This window comes from Passer montanus, unplaced genomic scaffold (assembly GCF_014805655.1).
Source record: "Passer montanus isolate IOZ18808 unplaced genomic scaffold, ASM1480565v1 scaffold21, whole genome shotgun sequence".
NCBI classification, from domain to species: Eukaryota; Metazoa; Chordata; class Aves; order Passeriformes; family Passeridae; genus Passer; species Passer montanus.
The window spans coordinates 14,657,191-14,682,663 of NW_024366703.1; the positions used below are offsets into that span (position 1 = coordinate 14,657,191).

The 25,473-nt window shown below is 38.6% G+C and overlaps 1 protein-coding gene across 5 annotated transcripts in view; it reads left to right on the plus strand.

Moving 5' to 3' along the window:
- The first annotated feature begins 309 nt into the window (after window positions 1-309).
- WDR11 (WD repeat domain 11) overlaps window positions 310-25,473 on the plus strand; it is a 34,789-nt gene continuing 9,625 nt past the window's right edge. For 2 of the 5 annotated variants that reach the window (XM_039709148.1, XM_039709152.1), the window contains exons 1-19: window positions 310-402; window positions 1,338-1,449; window positions 4,403-4,556; window positions 5,407-5,580; window positions 6,618-6,804; window positions 7,275-7,440; window positions 7,655-7,769; window positions 8,771-8,966; window positions 9,996-10,099; window positions 10,576-10,752; window positions 12,092-12,176; window positions 16,528-16,634; window positions 18,701-18,776; window positions 20,239-20,347; window positions 20,644-20,768; window positions 21,182-21,329; window positions 21,628-21,734; window positions 22,186-22,300; window positions 23,502-23,673. In XM_039709148.1, the coding sequence (XP_039565082.1) occupies window positions 317-402; window positions 1,338-1,449; window positions 4,403-4,556; window positions 5,407-5,580; window positions 6,618-6,804; window positions 7,275-7,440; window positions 7,655-7,769; window positions 8,771-8,966; window positions 9,996-10,099; window positions 10,576-10,752; window positions 12,092-12,176; window positions 16,528-16,634; window positions 18,701-18,776; window positions 20,239-20,347; window positions 20,644-20,768; window positions 21,182-21,329; window positions 21,628-21,734; window positions 22,186-22,300; window positions 23,502-23,673 (2,515 nt within the window). In that variant the 5' untranslated portion in view covers window positions 310-316. The remainder of the gene's footprint in view (window positions 403-1,337; window positions 1,450-4,402; window positions 4,557-5,406; window positions 5,581-6,617; window positions 6,805-7,274; window positions 7,441-7,654; window positions 7,770-8,770; window positions 8,967-9,995; window positions 10,100-10,575; window positions 10,753-12,091; window positions 12,177-16,527; window positions 16,635-18,700; window positions 18,777-20,238; window positions 20,348-20,643; window positions 20,769-21,181; window positions 21,330-21,627; window positions 21,735-22,185; window positions 22,301-23,501; window positions 23,674-25,473) is intronic. The other 3 variants (XM_039709149.1, XM_039709150.1, XM_039709151.1) reach the window with 3 other exon arrangements.

Consider the following 25,473-nt stretch of genomic DNA (forward strand, 5'->3'; position numbering starts at 1 on the left):
GGGCCGGGCCGGGCCGGGCCGGGCGGGCGGTCCCGGGTCCCCCCGCGGTCCCTTGGCCGCAGCCACGGGTCGGGCTCGGCTCTGCCCCGGCGCTGCCTCCGCAGAGCCCCGAGCAGCGCCGGGAATCGCGGCCGGGGAGCGATGGATCGGCAGTGCGGCTGTCCGGCCCGGGGCAGGGACAGAGCCGTGCCCAGAGCGCGGCCCTGCCCCTGCCGGCAGTGACACACCGCTGTCCATTGGAGCAGAGCAGGCTGAGATCAGATACCAGGAAGGAATTGTTCACTGTGTGGATGCTGAGCCCTGGCACGGCCTCGCCATGCAGCGCTTCACCGTCAACATCAAGCTGCCGGCGCGGACCCTGACGGGCGCCCTGAGCGCGCCCAACCGCGGCGCGGCGGACTGGTGAGGCTGGGCCGGGCCGGGCCGGGCCGGGCCGGCGGGCGGTCCCGGGTCCCCCCGCGGTCCCTTGGCCGCAGCCACGGGTCGGGCTCGGCTCTGCCCCGGCGCTGCCTCCGCAGAGCCCCGAGCAGCGCCGGGAATCGCGGCCGGGGAGCGATGGATCCGGAGTGCGGCTGTCCGGCCCGGGGCAGGGACAGAGCCGTGCCCAGAGCGCGGCCCTGCCCCTGCCGGCAGTGACACACCGCTGTCCATTGGAGCAGAGCAGGCTGAGATCAGATACCAGGAAGGAATTGTTCACTGTGTGGATGCTGAGCCCTGGCACAGGTGCCCAGAGCAGCTGGGGCTGCCCCTGGATCCCTGGCAGTGCCCAAGGCCAGGCTGGACAGGGCTGGGAGCACCTGGGACAGGGGAAGGTGTCCCTGCCGTGGCAGGGGTGGCACTGGGTGGCATTTAAGGTCCCTTGCAACCCAAACATTCTGTGATTCTGTGGTTAACTTTTCCTGAAGTCAGACAAGCCTCAGCAGATTTTCACTGTGCCTGCAATAACTCTTGACATGCTCCTTTTTTTTTGTCTATAAATAAGTAATAAATAAAAAAGACATGCAGTTAAATATATAATTGCAAATATATTTCTTGCCTGAGTTCTTACATCCAAAATTTTGGAATGCTCTTCATTAATTCCCATGTGATTTTTTCAGCTTAGAGAAAAAGATTCTGAGATGGGCACAAAGAGATGCTTTGTGGTGGCTTAGGGCTCCAGCAAACAGTGCAATATTATTTTATGAAGCTTTTATGTTACTAAATAGTATTTGCCATCTGATAAATATCAAATAGGATATCTAGTAGCATGCATTCAACCTACCAAAAAAGCCCCTCGTTCCTGATGTGAGGAGGTTTTGTTGTGTTTTCCTTGCTGATGATGCTCTGTGCTCTCCCAGGGGCTGGCAGGGGTTGATTGCCTATGGATGCCATTCCCTTGTGCTCGTAGTGGATGCCAACTCTGCTCAGACCTTGCAGGTTTTGGAAAGACACAAAGCCAGTGTTGTCAAGGTGAGATGTTCCTGGTTTATGGTGTACTGCTTGGTTCTGGTGTTTATGTTATCCTTCTAAATCGGTGTAAATACTTGACATGATGTTCCACGTGATTTTGACATGAAATCTGATGTGAAATACATGTATTTAATGTGATCTCTTCTGCAGCTAAGGCACATCATGCATGCTGAAATTTCAGTTGAGGTTGATGGTATATCTTTCTAGAAAGTATAGAATATAAAAGATAGAATATCTGGAAACGTTTGTTACTGTTACAGAACATGTTTCTAGGAAAGCTGTTAATGTAAGAGGATTTCAAAGGAACATTACAAAATATCAAGTGAAGCTCTTTGCTGCTGCCCTTTCTGATCCTCCCTGTTGTGAGAAATGCTCCATTTATCCAAAAAGTTACTTCTAAGCTTTTCCTTCTTTTCTTACCTATAGAAAAGGAGCAATAGCAGGCAAAACCGAACATTTATTTTAGTGATATAAAATGGCTATAATTTTATTTTAAGTGCAGGGTACCTGTACTTTCCTTTGAAGGTCCTCTTGACTCGAAATTGCAGTTTGACTTTGGGTGAGTCTGGAGCAGGCTGTATTTCTTTGATTCATCATTTCTTTGATTGTGGACAATGACAGATTCACTTAGGGTTTAGAGGATTGTTTGGCTGGCAGATGTGTTTGATTGTCCTTGGCACAAAGGCTGTATTTATTAGAAGGCTGTCAATAATTTATGAAGAATAATAGGGTCTTAGGTAGGGGACTTTGTAGTGGGATCTTTTTGTAGTAGAGGAAAAAGGTTGAATGTGTCTTCTGCTTTAACATTTTTGCTTATCTTAGGTAACAACTTGTAGCAAAATTAGTTTTTGATCCATGCAGTGATAGCATTTTAATAAGTTTTGTTACATTCACTTGCTTTGAGAAGTTACATCATTTCAACAGGAACAGAAGTGCTGAAGTCCAAAAATTTGTGAGTTAATTTTTCAAAGCCACTACCTGAAGCTTTATGAACAGAAATAGACCGTAAGAAAATGGCTAATTTATGAGGTGTTTTGCTGTTCTCCTTTAAAATGCATCTTCTCCTTTGGCTGTTGTAACTTTGTCTGGAGTAGGTAAAAGCTTCCCTGAAAATGGGTAAATGTTAGTTGTCCATCTGTCCAAATGCTGTTTGTATGGGACTGAAGACTTTGTATGGAGTGGAATATATCTGATTTTACCTTTACAAACAGTATTGAAAGCATGCTTTTATGGAAGAAAATCTAATTGCAAGAGAAGTTTTTTGATCCATCACAAGAATGAGAGCATAAAAAGGATGTTTGTGTCCTTTTTGATGAATTAATAAACAGGGATAATAAGTCTTTATAAATGAGGGGGTATGAATTGTGAAAATTAAAAAAAAAGTCACCTCTGCTGTATTTTGAAGCCAAGTAGACAGTGACTAATACTGCTAGAAAGTAATATCTTTTAGCAGGTGGTCAGGTCCTGTGTGGGGACTTGTTGGATCAGTGTGACTGCAGAGAGGAAAGAGGTTCATGGTGTGGGAGATCACGTGGGCCCTGTTTAGGGCTGGTCATATAAAGATCTCCTTTTTTGTTGTTTTGAGCTTGGTGACAACTCCTCCCTTGAGAAAGGATGTTTTCCAGACTTGAAATTCGCTTTGAAGTAATATGCATTTAACTGAGAAATAAATAGCTTTGTAGGTTTTTACAATTACAGTTACACAGCCACCTGCAGATATCCTCAGGGATAGATCTTTCTTGAACAGCAGGGAAGCAGGAATTGCAAAAATGAAATTTGTAGGTAGAGTCTCTCAAGAATTCTTTGTGATTCTGGTAGAAACATACTTTGAGTTTATAGAGTTAGGGATTGTGTGCTGTGCATGTGTCACATTTGTTTAATTTATTCAGCTGGTTTGTGAGACACATCCTTCTCACACCTCTGAGAGGGGCAGCACAAAGGTGCCAGCAGGGCTCTGAATGCTGCTGCAAATCTGGTTCATGGTGCAAAGTTAGTGGTGCCTAATGACAGTCCTGTGTCAGTTTTAAATGTCACATTTGCAGGATCTGCAGAAAGTCCTGTGTCTGCCTCACCCCTTCTGTGACAGGCAGTGACAGCACACAGGCTGGAATTTTTGTAGCAGGTGAATTCCTATTAGCTTAGCAAGAATGTTTCTTTATTCTGCCACTGTCTGCAGTCTGTCCTGGGGAGAAGTTCACCTTAAAAGCAGATAGCAAAAAACATGTGGGATAGATAAGGAAGAAGTCAGGGTCATCCCTCCCCTTGTAATCTGAGAGGAGTTGTAGACAGAGTGTTTCAGATTTCAAGACACAGATTTCTCCTAAGTATTGCCAATTTACAAACCTGTGCAGCTTGAAATCCCAAACTGGAAAGTGGTACCTAGAAATCAGTGGTGGCAATGTGCTGAAAATTACCAAAGAGATAGCAAATGTCAGCAATAACTTATTTTGTTTTCTTATGAGACAATACATAAATTAAAGACTAACCTTCCTTCCTCACCAATACCACAATATATCTGTCAGATTAGGAAAATTGCATGTTTTAGGATGTGTATAAAAATGGAATGATAATTTTTCAGCTTTCATTTGATTGGAAGTCAGTGGGTTTAGGTTTGTGGGTGCCCACAGGACCTTAAACATTGCCATGTGGTTTCCTCTAAACATTTGAGTAAATTCTTTATATACATGATGTATATGTTTGGGTTGTTGTAGTTACCTTCAGGAACAAGTATTGTTGATTTATGTAATTTGAGAATATCAGCCATGCAGTCATACAGCACAGTGCTGGCCTACCTTAGATTTACACAAGTGATGGTGGCTTAAATGTATTACAAGTGCTGTTGGCATTAACTAGTATTGTGCTTTTTTATTGAGTTCATTATCTGAAAAATACCAGCTATGGTGTCTGTGCCGTGCATTTGTCTCCTTCAACCAATTCCCATCTGTATTCTCAGGTTAAATGGGCTAAGGAAAATTACCACCACAATATTGGCTCTCCATATTCCTTACGTTTGGCTTCTGCTGATGCCACGGGGAAAATCATTGTGTGGGATGTGGCAACAGGAACAGCTCGCTGTGAAATCCAGGAGCACTCCAAGCCCATCCAAGGTAATGACAGTTCCTGATGGTTATATGGGAGTTGTTTTATGGAGCATTGTGTACAAATCCATCACCTGCCTTTTATAAACTGTGCTCAGTTCTGGCAGGGAATTTTCCTGTTGGGATTACTAGCCCTCTGTATGTTCATTTTATGAGTAAATGGAAGAGTTACTGTCCCCCAGAGGAAAGCTGTGAGATTTAATTCATTATGGTGATGTTTTCCAAGTTCTTGTGATGAAAATGAAATTTGATTCTGTTTTTATGAACATTACTGATTGAAATGATAACATTTACTATGTCAAGTACATCTTCCTTCTCTTCAGCTGAAGTTGGGTTTTTTCTGGGGCATTTCAGCTATTTTAGAAATTTGTGATGATGTTTATGATATACCTACTGTGCTTTTAAAATCCATTATATAAAAGTCCTCTTATAAAATTAGGTTGTTTGGTTTTTGTTATTGTTCTGTTTTATAAATCCTGTGAAAGGAAATGTAGCATTTTAAATCAGATACTGAGCTACTGAAAATTTGTTTATTGGCTTACAGTTCATTTTAGTTTTATTACTTTTTGTTTGTATGTGCATTCTAAATTGGGTTTCATTTACTCCTGACACTGATTCACTGAAGGTTTAAAGAAGTTCTGAGCAGTTAATTTGAGGATTTGTACAGCTTTCTGGACCAAATGGAGCCTTTTTTTTCTGTCAAACCAGGGAAAGCTCTTGCCAGCTCTGAAAGAGCCGAGTGTTAGTTTCATTTTATTAAGCCTGATTAAAAAGGTTTTAGAGTGAAGAAGATATTTGTGTCCGGGTCCAAAGTGATACCATCCCAAATATTAATTTTGTTCCCCATTTCTTTTGACAGACATGCAATGGCTGTGGAATCAAGATGCTTCCAGAGATTTACTGCTTGCAGTTCACCCACCAAATTATATTGTACTGTGGAATGCAGATACAGGCACCAAACTTTGGAAGAAAAGTTATGCTGAAAATATCCTGTCTTTTTCATTTGACCCCTTTGATCCCTCACATTTAGCTTGTAAGTTTATATGTATAAAACAGTGGGGCCTGGGTATGTGTGAGCAGGAGAATTGTTAAACTGGCATGTAAATGTTGAAATTAAAATGGATTGCAGAGAATAATATCAGAAATGTCAATAAGAAGTCAGAAAGCAAAGACAGGGAGCCTTTGGAGTGTGGAATCTTAGTTCAGAAGGTGCTGCTCTGTGAGAAGGAGGAAAGCAAGCATGAGGAGAGAAGTTAAAGATCTGAAAAGTTTGAGACTTTACAAAAGGAAATATCAAGTGTGTAGAGGGACCTGGAGGAAGCCAGGGATAGAGAGCCCTGTGAAATGTAAAAGGCTAAAAAGGGATGGGTGCTGAGGGAGAAGCCAGTGAAATAAGTAGACCAAGAATAAATGTTATTTTTAACAGAAAGGATTTTAGAGGACTTAGAGTGAGATCAGTACCAGAAGTGATCCAGATATCAAGGAGGATGCAGTGCAGATTTATTGATTTTAGCAGAAAGAAAATGAGAGAAATAGGAGAGTCACCATTTTATTCTTGAATTTAGCTTCATCACTCCTGACCTGTAATGAGACAGTGCAGTTTCCAGCCTTTGTAGTTTGGGAATTTTTTTAATCTGCCATATCATTCAACCTTCTATAAACACTTCAGCTGTACAGCTGAGCTTTGTGCTGCAACAAAAATAATGTGAATTAATGATTATTTGAGCAATGCTCTGCATGAGAACAAAAAATGGTGATACAGTCAGTGTGTGTCTTCTATTTGCATTGTGAATATTAAAGAAAAACAGTTGTGAGAGAGAATAAGTGAGTGAGAGAGAACAACTGAGTAGTTTTTAATATAAAAATTGAGGTGTTTTGGTATTAATTGATTTTAATGGATCATCTGCTGCTCTTTCAGTTAGAAAGTGTTGGTTGTCTAGAATTATGAGTTTTCCATCTGGTACAGTATTAGCAAAGTTATTAGCATTTCTCCTCACCAAAATATCATTAAAATGGAATGCCACAATCAAATTGCAGGCTGAATTGTGCTATTTTTGCTTCTTGGTCCAGTGCTCACCAGTGAAGGAATAGTGTTCATCTCTGACTTCTCCCCTTCCAAAGCTCCTGCCAGCTCAGGGAAGAAAGTTTACATCTCCAGTCCTCATTCCAGTCCTTCTCACAACAAGCTGGCTGCTGCTACAGGGGCTAAAAAGGCCCTTGATAAAGTCAAAATCCTAATCAGTAATGAAAAGCCAAGGTAGGTTGCAAATACTTCTTGTCAGATAATGGTTTGTGTACTTGATGTTGTCAGTGTACTGAGGTTAGAGGCTGTAAGGTAATACACACAACAGATAAAATTGAGGTAACTGTGTCTGAGGGTAATTTCCCATGAATGGCAGTAAATGTCAGGGCAGCCACTGCTGTTCCTAAGGGAATTGCTTTGGATTTGAGAAGTGCAGGAATTACACTTGTTCCATTTGAATGAAGTGCAATTGTTAAAATTACTCTGTAATCTTATTTAGACAAAAGTCAACAGAATGTGGTTTTGGAAGTCAGTGACGCTTTGCACTTCTCTGACAGAGAAATGGAAATCTGCAGTTGCCTTGTGATCAAAATAGAGGTGACTTGGAAAAATGCAGTTGCGGGAAAAATGAAACTTTAAATTTTATTTTGTATCTGATCTGTTTGTTGACACAATCTGATACAAGTTCATGTCTGATTTTACAGTGCTGAATCTGTAACACTCAACGACTGTCTTCAGTTGTCATATTTGCCTTCCAAAAGAAACTACATGCTCTTACTGTATCCCAGGGAAATTCTGATTCTTGACTTGGAAGTGAATCAGACAGTGGGTGTGATTGCCATTGAAAGGACAGGGGTGCCTTTCATACAGGTGAGGTAGATTTCAAGTTTTTCAATTATTTTGTCCAGTTAATTGACTTCCTTAGTCACAAATCCAGTAGCTGAAGAAATTAATGGAAATGTTGCCTTAATGGTAACATTTTTATGATTTGCTCAAACATCAGGGATTGTGGGTTCCCTTGCAAGTGTCCTTTGTAAAGGATAAGATTTTGCATATGCAATCTGACAGCCATCTCTTTTCCCAGGTAATCCCTTGTTTTCAGAGGGATGGGTTATTCTGCCTGCATGAAAATGGGTGTATCACATTGAGGGTTCGCAGATCCAACTGCAGCATCACTGCAAGTCCAAATGAGGAACCAGGTGAGCTTTGTGTCAGAAATGTCCAGAAATGAACTTTGATGCATTTTAATTAATAATTTAACACTAGTAATGACCAACATGCCTCATACAGGATGGTGAATCTTGTGCCCTTCTGGTGTTTTGTCTCTTATATGTTGAATTTAAATGTAAATTTATGCTGTATTTTCCCAGAACAAATTGCAAAAATAAATTCAAAAAGCTTTTGAATTCCCTGATATTAAGTGCAAAATAGATGATATTAATTATATTAATATCCTGAATATCCTTTTATTGCTGAATAATACTTAAACTAGTAAGAGACTTAATGGTCACATATACAATAATGTTTTAAATAAAATATTAGTATTTTTTTTTAGCTGTAAGAAACAGTTTTTAGGAAAACACAAAATTTTGGAAGTAGTTTGGTCAATTGGAAAGATTGATTTTAGACCTGAGATGTGGGCTTAAATTTAGATTAAAATCTGAATTATTAAACTTTTGTCTCATGAAATGTTACTATGAATGGTCTTTTAAATGTAATGGTAGAGACTGGAAAAAAGGGAAAACACAGTGAGTTCTGATTGTTCATTTTGGTTTGGGCAGTTTGCTAATTTCTAGTGAACTACATTACTGGCTTCCAAGTTCACCAATAAACCTGGAGTTTTGGATTGTGGAGAGCAGGTTCTGCCCAGCTATGAAATAGTTATTGTTTTAGGTTTTTCGAGATTCATATGGAATAATATATTAGAAAGACAAAGTTACATTTTGGAGAACTTTCCAGAGCTTTGCTGTGTACAGCAAGATCAAGAGTGTGTTGTTTTTCGTTGCTTTTCCTGATTGTTGCGCAGGAAGCACATGGATTTCAGTCAAAGTGCTCAGCCATGCACTTTGCATGCAGTCATGCCCATGCTCAGTCAGATAAAAGTTTAATTATTAATTAATAATTCACGTTTCCCTCTGTTGATTGCTCCCATCCCATGTTTTTCACTCCGTGTGTTCTCTGTGGGCTCTTGGTGTTGCAGATGCAGAGCCAGCTCAGGAGCTGGTGTATGATTTGAGAAGCCAGTGTGATGCCATCAGGGTGACCAAAACAGTTCGACCCTTCAGCATGGTGTGCTGCCCAGTGAATGAGAATGCTGCAGCTCTCATAGTCAGTGATGGCAGGGTGATGATCTGGGAATTAAAATCCAACGTTTCTGGCAGAAATGTGCGCAACAGGTAACGGGACTTACTTTCTTTACCAAAGTTCTTTTTTTTCTAAGTGGTGTTCTGTATTTCATTGTATTTTAAAGGCAACAGTGATCCTTCTGTGCCTGGAAGTGTTTCATGTGCTCTACATCTGTGCGAGTGAAGGAGAAGGAACAAATTGTGTCTTCCAGATTGAGAAAGTGCAGGAACTGTATTTACTTTTTTTTTTTTTTAAGACAGTTTCACCCTGAGTGTCTGGACTAAGGAAACAAAAGATAGAATGACTATTTGTTTTATTTTGTGGGAGCATTTTCCTCTCATTTGGCTTGCTTCAGACCATGTAATTTCCCTTAGGAATGAATCCTTCACTTTCAGTCACATGTAAGGACCAAAATGAGTCTGTAAAGAACTACACTTATAGTAGAGGAATGGCTTTCTGCTGGATTTCTGAGAATTTGACACTGAGCAATATGAAGCTGCACAGTAGGTGACTGGAATATGGCTGTATAAAAAAATGTTTTTATACACAGAGCCTTTAGAATTTTAGATTTGGAGCAGTCTCTCAAAATACTATGTGAAGTGATACAGTGCTTGGAACAGTCAATGTATTAAGGTTGTTCTGCTGCAATAATCCTTCAAAGTACTATGGAATAAAATAAATAACTTACTGCTGTAAAAAAAATAGAATTCTTTTAAATGTCAGTAGTACCAGGTTTTCAACATAAATCCTCTTGTTGCTCATCAGAGATTTAGTGGTTTTTTTCTGAGTGTTCCCAAAAATAGTGCTATGTGGATTCCTTGTGCTGCATATCCAGGAAAGGTGTTTAAAATCTAAATTGGTTTTTACTACTTCTATTCTTAAGGGTTATTTCTAAAATATTTATCTTTGTCAGGAAAAATGTAATATCACAGGCTCCAGGTAGGTCTGTGCTCTGTGCTGATGACACAGAGCTGCCCCAGCCCAGCAGGACACAGCTGCCAAGGCTGCAGGGGCAGTTGGGGTCCCTTGGGGATGGAGGTGGTGCCTGCATGAGGAACTTGTTCCCATTTCTTTTGCAGCAGTTCCAGTGCTTCACCTCTGTACTCCCCAGTCTCCTTCTGTGGAATCCCTGTAGGAGCGTTCCAAAATAAACTTCCAGACCTCTCATTAGACAACATGATTGGTAAGAATTTCTTTCATTGATACCACTGCTACTAATTTCTCATGGTTTAGAATCATTGTACATCTTACCTTACTTAAGAACTTAAGGTATTTTTTAGAATTATTTTCTAATAGTAACTCCAAAATAGAAGAATTCCTGTTTCTAAAGAAATTATCAAAGGAATCCTCTTGAGGATTTTTATCTTGAGGACTAATGTTCAAATTTTCTTTGAGAATAAAAAAGTCTTTTAAAATGGAATTTGGACAAAATACTTGCATTTTTTGTTACTAATCTTAGAAGCCAATTTGGACACATCCCCTCTTTGTGAACTCTAAACAGCAACCAGTCTTCAGAAAAGTTTCATCATGCCAGGCTCAAGAGGAAGAAACATGTCTTACACATTGTTTGTAAATTTTTATTATACAAATTTCTGTCTGAAAACTTTCTATAACATCTCCAATTAAAATTTCATGCTAACAAGAGCTTTCACTTTTAAGCAGGGCAGGGTGCAAGCACTGGAGAAGAGCTAAGGAATTCATTCCTGCAGGAAGTGCACCTCAAATTCCTGCTGACAGGACTTCTGTCCGGGCTGCCTCTGCCTCCCTTCGCCATCCGCATGTGCCCACCCCTCACCACCAAAAACATCAAACAGTATGAGCCCATCCTTGCTGTTGGTGAGTGCCTTCAGCAGGTTATTCATTGCTCTGAAAAGAATAGATCCTGTGTTAAATTCAAATATAGTTGTTGGTACAGAAAAATAAATCTATCTGTTGCTGCTGTGTAGTTTATTGCAGATAGTGACCCCTGTATTGCTTTGCTTCTGTGAGTCCTTGGGTTCTTTTTTCTTGCCTTGGGTTTAAGCAATGCTACCTGGAAAATGCAATATAGTAGCAAGTTTTTATTTATTCTGGTATTTACTGTGATATTGGTCTGCAGATACACTCAACATTTTATGTGTTGCTCCCACTTCATTCTGAATGCCAGGAAATAGGCACTTCTGCAGCCCTGCATTCCTACAACAAGTAATTGAACTTCACAGAGACTTTATTTTTGCTCTGATATGAATTTCTAAAATTACACTTGCAGCATGTTATTTTTTCTTGGTGAATCTTTTCTGTCTTACCACAAATGTAGTTAACCCCTCCAGCTATTAGGATAGTTGCCAGTGTGCACCTGATGTAGTAACTCAGAATTTTCCTTATTTAAAGCTGAATTTTCTGGCATTGTATTTCAGAGTTGTGCTCCAAACCATAGGCAGTCCATCATGACATGATGTGATGCTGCTAAAATGTAACTTGTGGTTTTCCATGAGCTGCAACTGTTAAAAAGGTTAAATATAAAGATTAGAAAACACATAGGTGTAAAATGCATTTACAACAAGGTCTTTTTTCTTAACATACCTGAATGGCTCTTTAGTTATCCATTGTTGGATTTCATAGAGTTGATATGAATATAATGAAGTATCTAATGGAAAATTGTAAGTTTCAGTATTTCAGAAGGTTTTTGATGTAATTGAAGCTCAAAGCTAATAGGTTACTGATTTCTAATTTTAAAAAAAGTCATTATTTCAGGATGAGAAAGCAGAATTGCTTTAATGATTCCATAAAATCTACCCAGAATTCTCCCCTGGCATTATTGGGGGATAACAGTTAAAACATTTCATTGATGCATTTACTCATCCCCGGTAATCAAAGCAAAAAGAAACATTCCTTTCTTCTTCAGCTGGGTGAGTGTGTTGTGGACATGCAGGAAGAATAATCGGATTTTCTACAGCCTTTACAAAAAGGTTTGGGAAAATGTCTTAATCCAAGGGGGTATCAGTGGCTGCAGAGGGTTTAATATTTGGGATTTAAGTGCTAGAAATTCACATAGTTTTTGTAAGATTGTAAGATATTAATAGTTACAGGTAGCTAAAAATAGAGAGAGAGAAATAACTGTAAATCCTGCGTTTTCACTAAAGCATGGAAGAAAATGACAATATGTGTGCCTATATTTTTTTATCAATTTTTCTAGGTACAAGCAATGGCTCTGTCCTGGTGTTTCACCTCACAAGTGGACTCCTCCACAAAGAATTAAGCATCCATACCTGTGAAGTCAAGTGAGTTTCATTTTAATTCCTGCTGTAATCCTTCTAGGAAACAAATGCTGAAACACCTGAGTGATGTTACCCATCAGTGTGGGTGTCTTGCCTTGCTGTTAATGAAATCAGGAAAATTGTTAATGAAATCAGGGTAGAGTGCTCTACTCTGCCTTTGCTGTGTGAGAGCTGTAACACCCTGACAAAACTGTAATGAAAATTATGCTGAAATATTGGAATTGCATCTGTGCCTGCTGCTCTGGGATGCATATCAACTACTTCCAGTCTCTTCAGTGCACTGCAGGACAAAGAAGTCTTTTTAGGACAAGAAACTTTACTTCAAAAGACTCAATCCCAATAGTTATAGAATAAATAATGCTGGTTGGTATGTCAGGCTTTGTTTACTTTATGCCCTTGGAGCTGAAATTGCTGTTGAGACAGTTCTAGTCCTAAGGGAAGTAAAGATAATTTTTTAAAGACTGAATATAGGAATCAGTATTTATCTTTAAATTTCTTGGTTTCATGCCATTAACTGCACATGATATTATTTTAATTTTACTTTCTATTATGCAGCACAAGAGGAGAGTCCTTTTCGTTACAGTAATTTTAGAACTCAAAATGAAAACTCCTACTTGCATTTCACATGTCAAAAAAAAAAAAAGATGGAGAGGGAGGAGGAAATAAAGACAGTTTTGAAAAAAAGCTTTGTGCATTACGAGGAGTATTGTTAGTTTGTGTTTTTTCAGTTTTGTAAAGGGTTTGCAGCTTTTGAGAAACTTTAGGAATATATTGCCTTTCTAGCAAATGCCCTCAACAGGTCTTTTTAGAATTCCTATAAAATGTTCATGAATTCTGTTTAGCCTTAAGCTGTTATCAGGGTACATCTTTTAAATATTTGTTAGTTTCCTCAATTGTCTGAATGAGTTTCTACATAATTTTTACAAGTTCAAGGTAATGCTTCAAGCAATTTAGATGAAGTCATGGAGATTCTTTTATTTTTTAATTAATTTTCATGGAGTGCAAAAGTTTTTCACTGGGAATTGTTACTTTACCTCTAAAATGTGGATGGATTGAATAATGTCTCTGTTTCCATTTTATCTGAAGGAACACCTTCAGGGCGCATCATTATTTTGGTATGTAATTGAGAATACCCTGAAATGGTAACGCAGTGCTCTTTATTTAGGAAGAGAATGTAATAAAAATAAGGCAATTTTCCTTTACAAATCAGCTGTTCTAAATTGATGGCCACTGAGATGTTTGGGTGTTAGCAATTATGATTTCCTTTTTTTTCGAGATTAAAGTGTTCTACTTATGCAGTCACATGCTGTTTTATTTATTTTATAACTATTTTTGTTTTGATGATTTTCTTGTTTGGTTGATTTTTGTTTGTTTTTATTTAAACTTTGTGTTGTGACTAGAAGGGGGAAGAATTGCCTTTCTGTCCTTCCTTTTAAGATAATTTGTACTTTTGGGTAACCTTGAATATTCATTTTGTTTATGATTATTACTTAGCTTTCACTATTTGTTTAGAATTATAGAAGTAAATATTCTTCTGTTGAGTTTAAGTTTATTTTTATAAGGAGATTGAGGCAAGAAGCAGCAGAAATGCTTAAAGCACACAAAGAGGGGAAATCACCAGGTCACTGCCAGGAGTGTAGGTGAGGGGGAAAATCAAGAAGGGGATTTTGGCCTGGCAGGAACTGGGAGCAGAAGGTCAGGATTCCTTCAGGACAGAGAGAAATACAAATCCTTCTTATCACTAAGAGAAACTGGAAGAATCATGAAATAATCAACTGTAGGCAATACAGGAAATAATAAAACACCTTCAGTGCAGAGAAGAATATATTTGAGACATGCAAATAAAATGCCTGCAGTGCAGCTTTCAGTTCAGTGGCACATTTGCAGCTCTCAGTGCTGCTTTTGCTTATTTTGGTAGTGAAATGGCTGAGACTGGAGCAGTGCTGCTCATTCTTTTTCACTGAAGCTCAGCAAGTTCAAGGCTGCAGCAGCTTTTATTTTTAAAATTAAAATCTCACTGACTGTAACATGAATGTCTATGGCCTGCAGGCACAACTTGAAAATTACTACATTACATCCAAATTTTAGCAGTTGAATTGAAGCTGTTGTAGCATTTGAATTTCAGCTGACTGCTCTTTGGGAAACTGCTTTGCAAACATTCATCACCTCTTTAAAAAAACTTTCCTTGAATAGGGAAAGTAGAATGAAAAATATCTACCACCACTTTGGGAGCACATATGGTTTAATTTCCCATTTTGCCTTTCTCTTTTTCTTAGAATCCCTACATTTAAGTAGCAGCTGCCATGTCATAAAGTCACAACAATCTATTGCCAACTAGAAATGTAATTTGTGTTTTTATCCACTTCAGTGCACTTTGTGATTTGTTTGCATTGGAAACATTAATCAAAACAACTGAGTCTCACTCCTGAAGTAACTGAGACAAGTTGAATGTACAGAATCTGTAAATGTTGCATTTTAAGAGTGGATTCAGTCTGAGAAGTGGTTGGCAGCTGAATGTAACCCTTAATTCTGGTAGGCAAAGATGATTTTTATTAGGAAATGTTTGCTATTTCAATAAGGAAGACATTACTTGTTTCCATCATTAAAATATGAACCACTGTCTTCAGATTCTCAATTTCTGTGTATGACAGTTACAAAAATTATGTTGTTTCAGGTGCAATCAGTTAGCTGAGCTAATGTTTTCTTTTGATTTTGAGTGTCTTAGGTTTCTCTAGATTTCTATTGGTATTGACAGATGGCCAGAGAAGAGAAAAAGGACTTGCCTGTTAAATCTGAGCTGATGAAAGAAGTGTAGAAAATGCTTCAGATCTTTGCAGGAGAATGGTGAATAACTACCAGCAATAACAATGCATTAGGAGTGGGCTTTTCCCAGAAAGCATAGCTGAGATAAATGGAAAGGTGTCAGAATGCACATTTCTTCCATTTCAGAAAGCTCCCTGGATTTATGACCCTTTGGAGGCTTTCAATGTCACCCATTTCTGCAGCTTTACATTTCTATTCAATCATGCCTGAAATGTCTCAATTAATAACTGAATACTTCTCATTTTGATTGAAATTGATGGTTGAACTTTCATAGGTCCTGCTGGGAAAAAAAAACTGGGCCCTAAATTTTTACCTTTTCTTGAGGACTTAGGAATAAAGCTTCCCGTATTTTTAAAGCTTGAACTAAAATAATATAAATATGGCTGTAAATTGTATGTGCAAAATGTTATAGGAGTGCTTTTTGGTTTCACCCATGTACATTGTATTTAGGAAACTTCTGGTTAATGCAGTGTGAGTTGGTTTTACTGACAATAAATCATAAATGCTGTTATTTATTTTTCTCATACTGCACATATATTCTTCCAAAGCAGGCAGTTGATGAACCAGAATGCTTGTCCTGGGAACAGTTCTTAAGTAATCTGTGTTTGAAGGCTTTGAGGAAACCTTAAATCCTTTTATCTGTGTTAAAATGAAGTTGAGCAAATATGTGTATTAAAGTTCAATTTTCTTTGGAAGAGCTCCTTGATTTATTTCACAGATAAAGCAATTTTTGCAGGCAGCAAGTGTGTGTGGGAAATGGGGCTGGAGAAGGGACATTTTTAGGGACAGTCCCACTCAGTGTCACTTTTTGTCCCTTTTGCCCTGTGCTGTGTTTCAGGAATTGGCTGAAAGTCCATCTGAGCTGCCAGTATGTTCTATTGAGTTCAATTTTATTTATTTATTATTATTTATTTATTAAAGCATTGGAACTTTACATCCTTGCAGCACTGCAATGTGATCTGCTTGGGAGCTGCTTTGGTGTGATCTAAAAGAACAAAACCAACCAAGCAAAAAAGACCAGGTTTTTGGTTCTTTTGTGAAATCTCTTCAGGGCCTCTCTTTTTATCTCTTTTTATATCATCTTTATTTCTTCTCTCTCTGGACTGAAAGGAATAAGACTACCCACACTGCCACCCACATGAATATTTTCCTGTGTGCTGGAAATTTGGACTTGTTGGATAATAACCCCTTATTTGATCAGAGCAGGGCTTTTAATCCACTGTAGTGCTGAGTATCTGTGAGGGCTTTTTTGCAGAAGTTACCAGTGTTTCTACTGAATTTTTTATTTAACCAAAGTAGAGCTAACACAGTCTGAAAAGAAAGCTGCTCTTAAATTTAATTCAGTAGCTTATATTCACACCATAGTTGTTAATGTGTAGCTTCCTTTTATGCTTAAATATGATGTTTCCAGAAAGTGTAGAAAATTACATCTGTGCTGGGCTTTTAAGAATATATGTGAAAAAAAACTTCATACTTCTAGCAATTCAAATATTTTGGCTGATATGCTTAATGTATTTCCTTCTGATCACAGGGGAATTGAGTGGATCAGCTTGACTGGCTTCATTTCCTTTGCCACATCAACACCCAACAATCTGGGACTGGTCAGGAATGAGCTGCAGCTGGTGGACCTTCCAACAGGTTTGTGTTTCCTGAGAAATCTGCTCCAGGAGCTGACAGATCTGCTGGGGAGTGACAAGTTCTGACTATTATTTTTTTTAATTCCTTCTGTTGTCATGACAAAATAATGAAGGAGCTTTAACTGTTCCTGCTCTTCTTTGTGAAGCCACAAGATGTGTTTTGTCTGGTGCTCTGCAGACAGGCTTGAACCAGCACCTTTGCAAAAACACCTTGGACTTATTAAAAGAATAATAAGTGTCAGCAGGAGGTTTAGAAGCAGCACATGGGGTATTAGTGGTGGATTTTGTTCACAAACTGCACATATTTCCATATTTCCAAATGTGTTTTGTCATAGTCTGCACCCACTGTTTCACCTGTCCCTGAAATAGTGTCAAAACATTTCTTGTGTTGTATTGCACCTGGTCAGGATTTGAGTGTGAATGAGTGTAAAAGGGATTTTAAACAATAAAACCCGTGTCTTTTATAAAGAATTGGAAAGGTTAAAAAGTACATAACTGTTAAAAGATACTGTTGATAGCAAAATTAACAGGTTACATTTTTTCAACTATTTTGGCCTCATAGTGGATGATAAATCCATTTGTAATGAACTCAGTATTTGCACAAGAAGAGTTATACCTGGGGAGATTACACAGCCCAGAACAGGAAGCACTTCAATAATTTTACATTACTTCTGAATGTGAAAACCTGGACCCACTTAAGTTCTGATTGAAGAGCCTGAATCTTGTAGCTCTGGCTAATTCTGAATTGCTTTAGACAAAATGATTTTTAATTGTTTTTTTTTTAAACTTACGGAAAAACCTCAGTTGTATTCCTAGGGTGCTGCACAGAGAGGTTATTCTTGTAGCATATTATTGTAAAGTTTTTTTCATATAATGTGTTTTGTTCATCTGTTTAAAATCAAAACTGGGAAATTAATCTCATGTAAAATGGGAATCTGATTTTTCACTCAATTTGTGCATCGGTATAGAACATTTACAGAGAGAAGTCATCAAAGGTTCAGAATTTCTGCAGGAAACCAAGTTTTGAGTAAATGCAATATGAATGCAAGAGACCTTAGCATTTGGTTTGCTTAAAAATTGTACATTTCCTCTTTCAAAGTTTTCAAGAAAGGCACAGCAATTTAACTGTTTGATTTTTGCTTCTTCACTCACTTAGGAGCCAAATTTTCTATTTTAGGCTCAGGAAAACTGCTGATTCAGATTTACTTTGACAAAATTCACATGTACTTTTCTGAACAAAAATCTGAAAGAAAATGGCTGAGATGTTGAAAATAGAGAAGGAATTCCAGTAGCCTCTGACAGGAGAGCTGTAACTCATGTTCTTGATAACTAGATTTATTCATGTAGCTGGCTTCAGTAATTTAGCTGTGAGCTACAAGAGCAGCTAAAGTTTATAGCTTGAATTTTCCTTGAGGCTAAGGAGAATGAAACTTGCATAGAAGATGCTGTTGGGAGGTCATTTTTTATTTTGATAAATATATCTCTAACACCTATAATTCTGCAACACTTCCTACAAGTGGATGAAAATTTTCTTGGGGATGAGATTATAAACTCTTAAGATTTACTGTTTTAGCTGGAAAGGAAGAGAGAATGGTTCTGATAAGTGTAGAATGTAGCTCACCATGGAATTCTGTCACAGTTCATGGCAGAGTTAATTTCTCTTATCAAACTTGGAATCTGTAAATGAATTTCCTCCTTGGGGAATGGAGAGAATTTCTCATTGACTTTGAGTGGAAAATGATAACTCTTGGAACTCTCTCTATTTATATAATCCTGATGCATCCATTTGAGTGGCTGTGCTCTGGAAGTGAGTCAGGAGTTAGATTTGACAGCAGAGTTTACAATATATTTAATGTAAACTTTGATATGTTAATGATGAACACTGAAATGGAGTAAAATGAAACACAGTAAAACTTTGACAATGTTAGAGCTGACAGGTGATTTGGAGATGTTCTGGTTTGGTTAGTCAGCTGGTTCTGTTTACAACCAGATCAATTTATATTTAAATTTCTCTCCTTCTGTTTAGTTTATTGACTGTTTCTGTTCTCCCCCTGCCCTGTGCTCCAGGCAGGAGTGTTGCATTCCGTGGGGAGCGAGGCAACGACGAGCCAGCCATCGAAATGATAAAGGTCTCTCATTTGAAGTAAGTGCCTCAGCCTTGGGAAGTTTATAAATTTCACTGTACTGCATGAAAATCCTCAGAATATCATCGACATTCCAAGACAAAAAGCACTTCAGGGTGTATAGGAAAATATTCAACAGCAGCAAGAGGAAAATGCTTCAGAATATTAATTCCAAGTGAAAAAGCTGTGAATGTTTCTGTGGTTGACTTTGTCACTTCAGGATCCAATCACATTGCAAAATCAGTAATTAATATTTTATTTCTTAGAGGTATTGTGTTTACTGAACAGGCTTTTTGATAATATTAAGGAGAATAAAAGTGCTGAACTGTTTTTCTTCAATTTTGATTCTGTTATGAGTTAATTCTCTTTTCTGTAACTTAAGCCTCACTTAAAACTAGGAAGTTCGGCATCAAAGATTGGATGATTGTTCATATTTATTTAGCTTTTGTAGGTATTTAACACCTTTGTAATAATTGTCTGCTGCAAAACCAGATGTGAGGTATGGTTGTTTGAAAAGTCAGCTGATAAATGACCAAATTGTTTCCTTTCAAGTCCTCCTTATTTTGAGCTCAGGCCTGTGAAAGGAGGCCCTGATCTTCATTGTATCAAAAATAATAATTGTAGTACTCTGGAAAATTACTTCACTTTCTTGTATAAATGAAATTAAAGTAGTATTGATTTTAATAGGGCATTGTCTCTAAATGTTAAAAGTTTCTTCTTCACAGTGGAGGGAAAAAAATTCATGTCTCTAGCTTGCACAGGAGTATTTTTGTATGTAGGAGTTCCAGAGAATCTGGAAGAGTTCAACCATATAATGTTCTTAATAATGCATTAAAAATTAAGAACAGCCTTGGGCTTAGATGAAGAGGCTGGAGAGTGATGAGTGAGACAAGAAAGGAGGTCCACTTGCAGAGAGATGAATGCAGTGCCTGAGAGGACAAATTGCTGCATGGCCTCTGTATTTTCAAGTTAAATGTGAAAAGTGGTAGGTTAAAGGTGTTTACACTCACCCAGCTCCACAGATGAGCAGTCTGAAGATATGACTGAAAGGTGGTTGAGTGTGAGATGATTTTATGCACATTTATCCCAGGATTAGGAGTGGCATGCATCTGCAGGAGGGAAGAAAATCTCTCCAGCCTGCAGTCTTGTGTGTTTTTCTGGTATTTTGTGCCATCAACTCAGGCTGAACGTGGTGAGATCAGAGGTTGCTGCTCTCTCTGAATTATTCCCCTTGTCTCCTCCACAGTAATTGTGCAGAACCACCTGGCAGAAATTTATAATTCTGTTAGCTTTGAGGAGAACTCTTTTTCAGACATTCTTTTGCTCCTCAGTAACTCAAGGGAATCACAAGCTTCAGAGGGGGATTTGATTTGCTCTGCTAACTTGTAGTTTTTGAGTGTCTCCAGAGTGCTGGTGTGAACAACACAAGTGAAGTAAAATGCTCAAATGACTCTTGCTGGAGTAAATTCTCTTTTATTTCAGGCAGTACCTAGCTGTGGTATTTAAAGACAAACCACTGGAGATCTGGGATGTCAGAACTTGCACTCTGCTCAGAGAAATGTCTAAAAACTTCCCTACAGCCACTGCTCTGGTAAGGAATAAATTCTGTTACCTTTTAATAAATGTGACACATTGAAATAATATAAAATCTTTGAACAATTTTGCAGCAAGTGCTACTGTAGCTGTAGCATATACAGGAAAGTGCTTTAACATTTCATCTTCACCAAATGGAGGCAGGAAAAAAGGAAATTCTGGTGCAGAAATCTGCTCTGCCCCTTGGGTGATGGTACTGCAGAAAGCAATCTCCTTGGAAATCATTATAAAGCCCCAGTAAATTCAGGGAATAAACCTTTCTCCTTTCCGTTTTCCCTGGGCCATTTTCCACAGGAGTGGTCACCTTCCCATAACTTAAAGAGCCTGAGGAAGAAGCAGCTGGCAGCCAGGGAGGCCATGGCCCGGCAGACAGTGGCATCAGACACTGAAGTCAGCAGTGTGGAATCCTCTGTGATCAGGTATCCCCCCTCCTGCTGGAGTCCTGGGCTACAGCAATTGTTGGTTTCCCACCATGTGCCATTCTTCTAAAGAGAAGAATATTTTGGGACTGATTCTTGAGTACATAGCAAGCAAAACAACTTTATGGGCCTCCCTTTAGTTTTTACATGTGGGACTTTGATGTACCTGTTACTCTCAGGTGTGTCTGTGGCAGTCCATTGGTTACCTGGTTCTTAAATAAAACTCTTACTTGCCCTTGGACAAGTTGCTTCTCCTTTCCACAAGAGTGGAAGTAATAATCAACTGCTACATGAAGTGTTTAGAAGTATATATACTCTTTTTTTTGTGCTGTTTCTGTGCATGAGGTAGAATTTGTCTTGCAATTCTGATTTCAAGAAAGAAAGGATTGTGTCTCATTATGTTCTTTTTAAAGCTTGTTGCAGGAAGCTGAAAGTAAATCAGAGCTGAGCCAGAACATCTCTGCCAGGGAGCACTTTGTGTTTACAGGTGCTGATGGGCAGGTTTATCATCTCACAGTAGAGGGAAACTCAGTAAAGGACAGTGCAAGAATTCCTCCAGATGTAAGTTCTATATCATTGATGCTTGAATTTTTTGCTTAGCTTTGACTGCCAGAAAAAAATCAGGGATAAGCTTTGTAGTCATGTAATACTTTGAAATCTGAAATGAATTCAAACATAAAAACTGATAGCAGTTCTGTTTTCACAGTATTATAAATAATTTTTCCTGTTTTATCTGAGTACAGTTTGGTCTATCATGTTGTATGATATTTTTTTTAATGAATACCAATGTTGAAATATTTATTCATATGTTTGAATCTATTAATCACAAAATATTTTTCTGCTTCTTAAATATTTTCAGGGAAGTATGGGTAGCATTACTTGTATTGCCTGGAAAGGGGATATCCTGGTTCTTGGAGATGTTGATGGAAACTTAAACTTCTGGGATTTGAAAGCTAGAGTATCCAGGTATGAATGCAAATTAAGTCTGTTAAACATGAGATGATGAGTATTAGAATGTGGAATGTTTTCATCCTTTCTCATTTTTCTTCTTCACTGTAGGGAAAAATGCAAGTATTTGGGAATAAAAATTGAGAAAATGTCTACTGTTTCACAGTTCCCTGCATTTAATCTCTTGTGTTTTTAGAAGATTAACATTTAATCAAGGTTTTAAAACCAGATAGATATCTTTATTTACATTAAATCAGCAATGGCTTCTGGTTAAGCATTATGTATTGTAGTGTTTATTCCAAGCATTTCATCATTTTAGTTTAATAAATTCATCATCTGGGCATCCATTTGTGAGTGCATCTATAGAGAGGTTGTTCTCCTCAGTCTGTGCAATACCAGGATCTGCAAAGTTCCTGGAAAGGATTCCTTTCCTACAATATTGGTGGATCCTAATCTTGTCTTTCCTTAGGGGGATTCCTACTCACCGGAGCTGGGTGAAAAAAATACGGTTTGCCCCAGGGAAAGGAAATCAAAAACTCCTTGCAATGTACAACGATGGGGTAGAAATTTGGGATTCAAAAGAGGTGAGTGGCTGTGGGTTTGATAGGCACTTCTCTTCAAAGCCCACACCTCACCTCTGAACCCCAGGATGAGTGAGGGGTTACGTTTTACCGAGTCAGGACATCTTGCTGGCTGTTGCATGATAAAGTCATATGGCTTTTTCAGAAGACTTTTACTCCCTATAAAGCATCTTTAGCTGCTATCAGTGAGAAGAGTCTTCCACTCTTAAAGCTGACAGTGTCTGAGATTCTCCTTGTCATCCTCTTGTAATGGTTTTGAGGCAGACCTTGAAAATTTAAGGGGGAGTCCCCAGTCTGAGACTTTAATCTGTGGACAGGAGATTGCTTTCTCTGCAGGTTTCTTCTGTGTATGGTCAATAGATGTAATTTGTTAGGGAATACCAGAAAACCAGACACCTGTTCATGACACTCTCTAGCTTCTCTTCTTACTCACAAACTCTCTAGTTAGTTCACAGACCTTCTGGGGTTTGCTTTTAGGTCTCTCAGGGGATTATGGTGCCATGGGGAGGGAAATATAATTGTACTATTTGAACTTAGCCCCCAGAATAAGTTCAGGGTATCAGGGTATGAAAAAGGAATTTTAATTTTTTTCCTGTTCACTTTGTAATGAGCACCAGCTCCAAACCCAGACACTTAATTAGTGCAATATGAAACTCCACTGATGATAAGAATAAACAGCAGATTTGAACAACTACTGTGAATTATATAGGTTGAGTAGGGTATTACCCCATGAGTCTCTCCTTGAAGCACATTTTAGTAGTTCTGATGCCACAAGATACTGTAGTTGTTCCCTCTTTTTTTCTAGGATAAAGGAGTTTCCTACATGAAAGCATTTAAAATTAAATTCACATTTTGAGTCAAAAGTCTTTCAGAATATCTGTAGTAATGTTTTATAGTCTCAGTTCTGTTATACATCTAATCCTGTCCTGTTAGAAAAGATAACAAAAAGGCAGCTGTACACTATGCTCAAAAGGATTTTTTCTCAGCCCTAAATTGGGAAATAGTATTGTTCCAGGGCAAGCATGTGACCTACTCCAAGGTTTCTAAATTCCCTACTCACCAGAAAAGACCATTATTGAAATGATTTATGGCTAACTTCACCTTTCGTGGTGAATTTTGTGCTGTGCCTCCTGGGTGTGTGACACAGCCTCACACTGGGTGATGGAGAGGCTGCTAAAAATAAGAAATAACTGAACTTTTGCAGGTACAAATGGTGAGCAGTTTAAGGAGTGGCAGAAATGTGAATTTCCGGGTCTTGGACGTGGACTGGTGCACGTCAGACAAAGTGGTGCTGGCAGCAGATGATGGATGCATCCGAGTGCTGGACTTGTCCATGAAGCCCTCGTGTTTCAGGATGGATGAGCAGGATTTAATAGGTATGTCATGTCTTCTGTGCTGGCCACTGCTTGATACTTCTGCACTCCCATTGGGAAAGTGGAGCTCAGCATAGAACAGGGAGTTGTCACGTGTGGAGATGTTGGTGCCTTTCTACTGCTTTTCATGGATACAGGTAATTTTTTTATGCTTGGGTCATGTGTGGAAACCCAGAGCACCAGGAATATTTCTGTCTGCTCTGGGGTGTCCTCATCCCCAGGGGAGCACTGACTTTGACCCTCATTCATGGAGAAAGTTTCCCAGACTTCAATATAGACTGGAATCTACAAAAGTGTGAAATAGATTATGGAGAGCAGTGTAGGTGTATCACTTGGTGAGAAATTTAGGGTTTGGGATTTTCAGTGTGCTGTGGATGGAAGCAGGATGGAGGGCTCAGGGTGTTGTCCTGGGTTTCTTCTTCTTGCTTCACCTTCCTCCTTCTTCATGGGTTTGGGTGACACTCTGTAATTGGGCAGAAAAGTCCTCATTGCTCTTTGGGATCAGTTATTGGGTTAAAAGGGAAAATAATCCAGGTGTCAGTTCTTAATTGGATAGTTTAGTCTTAAAAGACCTTGGAGAAGGAGATTGTTGGCCAAATTGTGCCTTCTAATGAAAAGCTACTGAGCTCACAGCATTGAGGCTGTTTTAATGATAAGAAATAATAAACACTTGAGTCCTAACATGAACTACTGTCTCAAGTGCCTTCAATCCAAACCTAAAAAGCCAAAAATATGCGTGGGTTTTTTAATACAAGTTTAATCTCCCAAATAGCACATACTTTTTATTATCTTAATTTAAATATAAATGAAGAAAATAAGAGCTTTTTGTACAGATATATAGCAAATTGATTTTAAAAGCATTGACATATCATTTAAGTATCAGTACCTGCATCACTGATACTCATTACATGATTTACAAACATTTGTTGATGGGTAAAAATGTATTTCCTGATTTTTTCAGGTGTCTGTAGACTGATTCATTGCACTTCAAACTGGCCTTTAAAATAGCAATATTAGTTCTGTTTGCCTTTTTAGCCATATGTCTAAGAAGGGAGTTTAAATATTTAACTAGTTAACTAAACTACATTTTTTTGTATTTATTATTACTGGTGTTCCAAATAAATCTTCTTGTTGTTGCCTTTTGAGTCAATAGTACCTTTACTCATATAATTTCCTTAAAACCCAGTGGATTCCAAGACATATGCAATAAACTCTGATGTGGGGAGCTGTGGCGTGGGTTTGTTTGAGGAAACATGTAATTCATCACAGCCATTTTTGCTGCCAAAGGAGTGTTCTGCAATATTAAGTTACAAAGATGAATGCTGTAAAGCCAAGCACACTGAAATGAGGCTGTGCCAGCTGTAAGGCTGCTGTGATTGAGCTTTCCTTCTGTGGTAATGTTTTAATTACCAAATCACATTTACAAGAGTCCTACATCACTCAGTGCACACGAAGTACAGGGAGTTGTGAATGTTTAATGATGGAGCTGGTTTTGGTACTTGTTCTGCTGCTCAGTCACTGGGTAGCATTTATTGCCTGTCACCCACACCTTGTACCTGATACAGACTTACTGACTTCTACTCTTGTGTGACAGCACTAATGTACAATTTGTATCTTATTAAACTTCCCACCATCCTTGCCAGATGATGGGGTTTAACCCTTGTATTGTACTGTAGGAATTAGGGGGACAAAGCAAAACTAAACATGCTTTGTGATACATTTGGTATAGCTTTACTTTGCACCATGTAGCAATATTCATTGTACAACTCTGCCAAAGCCAGTAAAATGCATTCCAGGAGCCTA